The 6,977-nt window shown below is 42.6% G+C and overlaps 1 protein-coding gene across 15 annotated transcripts in view; it reads left to right on the top strand.

The window, feature by feature from the left end:
- Window positions 1-1,632: 1,632 nt before the first annotated feature.
- Window positions 1,633-6,977, top strand: part of obsl1b (obscurin like cytoskeletal adaptor 1b) — a 44,498-nt gene continuing 39,153 nt past the window's right edge. For 9 of the 15 annotated variants that reach the window (XM_017303297.1, XM_008404266.2, XM_017303294.1 and 6 more), the window contains exons 1-2: window positions 1,633-1,911; window positions 4,993-6,095. In XM_017303297.1, coding sequence (XP_017158786.1) covers window positions 5,081-6,095 — 1,015 coding nt within the window. In that variant the 5' untranslated portion in view covers window positions 1,633-1,911; window positions 4,993-5,080. The remainder of the gene's footprint in view (window positions 1,912-4,992; window positions 6,096-6,977) is intronic. The other 6 variants (XM_017303307.1, XM_017303304.1, XM_017303305.1 and 3 more) reach the window with 3 other exon arrangements.

Raw genomic sequence — 6,977 nt, 5'->3', positions numbered from 1 at the left:
TATATATATATATATATGTATGTATGTACAACCCCTCTGTTACGTCAGAGGACAGTTTACTTATCTAGCCACGTCACTGGTGTGTTGCATAGGCCCAAGGCAGCTGACGTCAGCAAGGTGACGTGACAGGCTGAAGCTCGAACGTCATGTCACGTGAGTTGGAGCGGACTGCAGAGAAGAGTAGGAGGCGGAAATGGGCCATCCAACTACACACGTATTTACGTCTTATTCGTGTGTTTGCTCCCAACTAACAACATAGAGTTGTTTGTGAATAAAAATATAATGCCCCTTTTCCACCGGCTCTACTTCAGCAGCCGAGCCGGAGCCTGTAGCACGGTGCTGCCTCCTGGTGGTGGGGGGGGTATAGCGCCCCACCTTTAGGCGCCATTTGCTGCGCTTCGTTACTATGCGACCTAACTCGAGTTGTTTTTCTGATACATAAGAAGAAGAAGCTTCTTTTGAGCTATTTTTCATAGCCTGATTGTGATTTTTCTGAGACTTCAAGAAGATGCGCGGTGGGAGGAGGAATACTGGGATTGTGTCGAGGAGGAGCTGATCTCCGCCATGCAGCGGGAGGAAAGCAGGTGGCTCAGACGGTGCACATGAGCCAAAGAGGATTTTTGTATTAAACTACTATAAAACATGTAATAGTGCCGAATATACATGCACTAATGTTAGTCAGGGTGTTGCAAATAACTTAAAAGTGTCAGAATTCATTCATAATATAATTCAATGTGTTTTCAGGTGTCCGTCTTCTTGTCAGTCGGTGTTTTACCTTCAGGATGTCCAGAGACGTGCATTAGCTTATATAAAACCCAAAATCAGGCTACTTTCACCCCTGGTTATATCTGATCGGTTTCCCTGCAGAAGCAGCCAATTAATCAATAATATTGATTTATCCAGCAGAACCCAGAACCACAGACAGGCTGAGACTTCCTGCTGAGCCTGGACAGTTTGGTTTGGGACTGTTGGTGTGATTAGGTATGAAAGTGATTTTATTTGGTTTGTCTGAGGACAGAAGCAGAAAAAACCCCCTGAAAACTTTCAAAATAAAATCAATCACCTCTGATCCAGTATTTGTATTTCTATTTATCAGGAGGAAAAACCTGAAATTTGGTTTGCTGAGATTTTAGGCCTTTAGGTCGTTCTGTTCTGATGCAGCTCTGCATCAGCTTCTCGGCAGATAAATGGGTGATTGACAGCGTTAAGCTCCACCTCCTGGCTCTGATTAGTTGTTTTTTTGGGGTTTTTTTTTACAGATCATCTCTTTTTTAAACTCTAACTACATGGTGACAGTTTAACAAATCTGTTAAAACACATAATAAAAGTTACCAACTGCAGCTGCATGTTGTGAGTTAGAGCCGCATGACTTGGTCTTATCATTTTTCTGTTTTTACTTAAAATAAATAGACAAAATAATTAACTGTAATTTATTTACCTGTCAGTCAGGCTTTCATAAAGTGATTTCTTGAGTTTACCGGATTACTTTTTCACATTGGGCCAGGTTGGCTGGAAATGCTACTTAAGCTATGTTTAGCCCCTGCTGGCAACTGAGTGGAAGTGCCTGACTGATCCGCTCTGCTGTCATCAAGGCACCCAGTATTTTTAGGGGGCTGCAGCAGCTGCAAAAGCATTTAGCAGCACTCCACGAACAATGACAGTTGCCAGAACGTACACAGGAACTGAAGCGCTGCTCTGAACTCGCTGCTTTTTGGGTTCGTTTTGCAGCTTTCAGCTCCTGCTGCCGGACAGGAAGCCGAGGATGTGACCGCGTTGCTGCAGATTAGCATGTGTGTGAATTTAAAGTGGACTTGGGACACGGCTCGGCCCTCAGGACACGCTGCCCTGACTCGGACCACGGCTGCAGGCTCGGAATGCGTGTTGATGGCCGTTCCCGGCGACTGAAGCGAGGTAGGCGGGAGAGGGCAAAGGTCATTCCAATTTAATAAGACAAGTAAACACAGGGGTTAATCTCATCTCTTTAAGTTTCCACAGGGAATATTAAACACACTTAAACTGCAACATCCTAACTGTGGGAATGAAATATCTCTCACAGTCACTTTATCCTGAGTCATCTAGACTAAATATTTCCAAAATGATTAAAAAACAATCCCTCCCATTGAAATTATCATCTTATTGATCAGCAGCTGATTCCGTGTTCAGTATGTTTACAGCTAGTTTTACATTTTAAAACCAGCATAAGTTCCCATTAGAGTCTAAATCAGGAGAAGAGCAGGGGGAGGTCATTATTTCGACATGTTTGGAGGCGTTCATGTGAACATGCAGTGTCGTAGTACGGGATGTTTTCTGGCACTGCAGGGTGTGCGTACGCAGGATGGAGCCAAAACCTGGAACGTTGCCATCCATCCGTAGAGCAAAGCAGCTAATTACTCACACCCTGAATGGTTTGGATTAACAGTAAGACTTCAGATTTCAGAAGGTCCTGATGATGAAATATTTCACTTACCAATTTTCATAATACTCATATAAAAGTTATACATATGAAAGTAACCCAACAACCGATTTCTATAGCTAAGTTATTGTCATTAAATATTCCAATAAAATCTATAATCACAATCAACGATCCTGCCTACAGACATCTAGCAACAGTAATTGCATTGTTTTGTCAACTTTGTAGCAATTCCTCATTCTGGGCTTGCATGTGGTGACAGTGGAAAGGAAAACTACCTTTCAACAGAACGAGTGGCCATCTAAAAATGTAGCTAAAGCAATAATCATCCACACTAGTTCTGCTAATGCTAAAGCGCTAACTTCAACTCTAATTATATCTACTCTAAAAATACTACAACTGTCAAGCGCCGGTTTAATTTTGACATTATAATTTAAATGTCCTATAAAACCCTTAGATATTGTGTTCATGTTTACATCTTTACAGTTTTTTATTTTGTTCTTGTAAGTTTCTTGTTTGAAATAAAGTTATTGGGGGGAAAAAGAGAAGAAATTAAACTGCAATGCTAAGGGCTAGGGTTAGCATTACAGAGTTCAGGAAACAACAAATTAATTATTCCCCTGCAGATGTCGGCTTTAAGTCGCCTCATAATTTCACCAACATGTTCATCCTGATTGGAAGTGACCAGTGGTGAGGACCACTAGCTAAAACGTTAACTGTGCTAACCCTACAGCACAAATCAGAAACCTTAGCTCTGCTAATGCTAAAGCGCTACACCAACACGGTAATTTGTGGAAGCTAATGCTAAGGTGCTAACTGCCATTCAGATCACATCTGCCCTTTACAGACTACAAACCTCGAGCACCAACTTAGTTTTGACATAAAACTAAGTTTTATGACAAAAACAGAGAACATGAGGAGAGGAAACAGTCCTGACCACTTCAAAATAAGAGCATGAACATAAACGGTTAACTACTTGACAATTTAGTAACTTTAACACACGTCAAACTTTATTCAACTGAAAATGTACAAAGCAGCTAAATAAATTAGCGCTTTACAGTTTAGGAGAATCTAAGTGTGCTACATTTTTTCAAAGTTAGCAAAAGCACTAAACAAAATATTAGCTGTGCTATTAGCGCATTAGCAGATTAGCGACATGTGCCTATCGCTCATTATTAAAGACTAATTTTGTTGACTTAAATATTCTGGAGTGGATTTCTTGACCCAATCTGAAATGAAAGATTGGGTCCCCAGTTCTGTCCTGTGGGACGGGAACCACAACTTATTGTTCCAGTAAAAACTTTCAGGTATTCGTTCTGGGATTTTGCTTCTGTGTGAGCCCACATGTTTCTGGCTGTCTTTGTGACACCCGACACACCCCCTCACAGGTCTTTATTTAGCGCTCGCTATATTAAGAGCTTTCCCACTGAAATACAGCACCAGCTGTACTGGCTGTGTGTTGTGGCTGCTTTTGCAAGCGGGCCTGGGCCGTTCCTCCTCCTCCGACTGCTGGGCTGTGTTTTTCTCCCACGCAGACAGATCTAATTCAATTAACCCTAATATTCATGCCATCCGTTTGTGCTGAAACACATGCAGTTACTGGGGGCGAAGGGGAACCGTCGGAATGACAGAAGGTACTCTTGGCATTTTAACTCATTTTCCCTTGGATAACATTATCATGAAATACTGAACTCGTGTTTTCAGGTTTAATATTCTGGGATTGGAGCTTTTGTACATAAAATGTCAGAGAATGCATTCATCTTTAACAGGACAGCCAAAACCCATTATATACACAGCAGCTGGTGCTTTTCAGACTTTATGTAATTTATGTGTAATATGAGCAGTTTGGGACCTAAACCCGACCCCAGGGGAACACCACAACTTATTTCCATATTATAGCTGATTTTGTATTCACCCATTTGTACAAACTGTTGATGATTTTTTTCTTTAAGTGACTCCTTACCCAGTTCAGTCCAACTCCTCTGATGCCATAATCTTCCTATTTTGGGAAAAATATTCGGTGATCTATGATATCAAATGTCTATAAATATTCCTGCTACATATTTTTTTATCGTTTGTAGCTTTTGAAATTTCTTCAACAAATTCCCCAGCAGGCTGAGCTCAAATCATGGCAGTGACGTGTGACACGGCTTTTGGGACAGATACTACAGTTTTTGTGACAGGTGCCACAGCTTTTTTTTTTTTACCGGATACCACGACTTCCACGACATGTGCAACTACTTTTGTGGCACCTGTCACTCCTTGAGTGGCAGCTGGTGCTAGCTGGTGTTAGCTGACACTCAAGCTGCCACTAGGTGGCCATAGTGTGCCAAAACTGTCACTGAAACATGGCTTATGACACCAAATCAGGGCGGCTGTATGTGTATATGTATTCTTTGTTTTTTTTTAAGAGTTTTTAAAAATTCTTGCAATTTATTTGTTCAAACTAAAATTATTCGTATCCTGCATTCAATCTTATACAAAAGCCATGGATCTGCCACTGCCAGGATTTGAGATTTATGTCAATAATAATGCCAGAGATCTATTTTTGGTTAAAGTAATCTAATGTTTTTTTTCTTTAGAAACATATCGAGCAGAACTTGGATGGACTCGGTCCACTGAAAAGTCACATCTCTCCTGAACGACTTGAGGGACGCTGTCAGAGAAGAAATGGATGTCTTTGGTGGCGCACCACGTTTCTTAGCCTACCCAAGACCTGTAGTGGTCCAAAGTGGGACTGATGCAGTTCTTAAGTGTCAGATTGGCGGTGATCCACGACCTGCTGTCATCTGGGAGCGAAACAACGAAAAGATTGACCCCCAAGGACGATATAGGGTCTTTGAAGATGGCAATGTTTACAACCTTATCATTACAGCTGTTACTATTGAGGACAGTGGGCAATACATTTGTAAAGCTAAGAACAGCATCGGGGAAACGTACGCGGCTGCCACGCTAAAGGTAGAAGGCGAGGCACAAGAGATGGAGCTCAGAGAGGAAAACAAGCCACGGTTCCTCATCAAGCCTCTTTCCACACGTGTCGGCCGTGGGGAAGATGCCGTCTTCTCCTGCAAGCTTTGGGGAAACCCGCGACCGGAAGTCGTCTGGGAAAAGGACGGTAGAAAACTCAACGAAATATTTGAGAGCACGCATTTCAGCGTGGGCTACCAGGATGGAGGATGGTTTCAGCTCAAGATCTTTAAGACTCGCGCTCCGGACGGTGGGGTGTACACATGCAAAGCTCGGAATGAGTTTGGAGAGGCGTTGGCAGGAGCCGTGTTGCTCGTCGACGCCGGCCCTGGGCACGAAGAGGAAGGAAACCGTAACGGCTACACTAACGGCCACTGGAAAGTTCCTCAGGGAAAACAAAGGACTGGCAGACAAGTGCCAACCCGACTAAAGGACGATGCCATGACAAAGTCCACAAAAGTGAAAATGTTTGCTGTGACTGAGGGCAAACATGCCAAATTCCGCTGCTTTGTGACTGGAAAACCCAAACCAGAAATAATCTGGAGGAAGGACGGTAGACTTATCCTGTCCGGAAGGCGATACTTGTTGTATGAAGACAGAGAAGGATACTTCACGCTCAAAGTTCTGTACTGCAAGCAAAAGGACAATGGAGTTTACGTCTGTGCTGCATCAAACACCGCAGGGCAAACCCTCAGCGCTGTGCATCTCGCCGTCAAGGGTAGGTCAATGCTTTTTTCAGAGATTTCCTTTGCATTGTTGAGGAAGAGCGGGCACTGGACATCCAGGGATGTCTTCTGCAGCAAGGAATGGGGCTGAGTGGGGCGTGATGCGTCTCAGATTTCTGTCCATTTGATTCTGGGATGATGTAAGTAGGATATAAGGGTACACTGAGGTCATTTACTGGGATAAAGCCAAGGAGAGAAGGGAAAACGAGGATTTAAGACCTCTGACCAAGGCTTGTTGACGATGTACTTCGCAGAAAAACGGGTACTAAAGCGAAAATATTCCATTACTGTCATTAAAACTTAATTAATATAAACAAGCCACGTTCAGTCATATTATCATAAAGTCTGCAAACTTACTGGCTTGCTGAATGGCTATGTGTCCATGTGAGGGAGTCTTTTAGAGTGGGTATTATGTTTCTCACGTGGCCTGAGAAACTCTAAACTAAGGTCACCACAGGATCAGTTTGAGATAGTAAATATAACATTTGTGACCAGACTCTTTGTCTGTACTCGCAGCTAGTTAGAATATGAAAGGCCACTCAAAATATTTGCAACTGGTTTTCACAAAATATCGGTAAGGCAAAGAAAGCGTCGATGATAAGGAAACGAAGAGCTCTGCACACAGATGGCTAAATAAAGCCCACATTCTGTTGTTTACAACTGTCTGGTACCGTCTCCTGGTGTCGGTTGCAAGCACTTTATTCCCTATCTAACACCTCTGAGTGTTTACAACCCTCCCATTCCTCAACAAAATAAGTTCCTTGTCTTTCGATTTCTCGTTTGCTTAGCTGGAATCTGTCATAAAACATATCTGAATTTATAGTGTCACTACAAGAACATAGCTGTGGGTCAAATTATCCTGAGTACACTCACTG

Source organism: Poecilia reticulata, linkage group LG2, assembly GCF_000633615.1.
Source record: "Poecilia reticulata strain Guanapo linkage group LG2, Guppy_female_1.0+MT, whole genome shotgun sequence".
Classification (NCBI taxonomy): Eukaryota; Metazoa; Chordata; class Actinopteri; order Cyprinodontiformes; family Poeciliidae; genus Poecilia; species Poecilia reticulata.
Note: the sequence above shows the minus strand (reverse complement) of the source record. Positions and strands in the feature narration are given on the sequence as shown.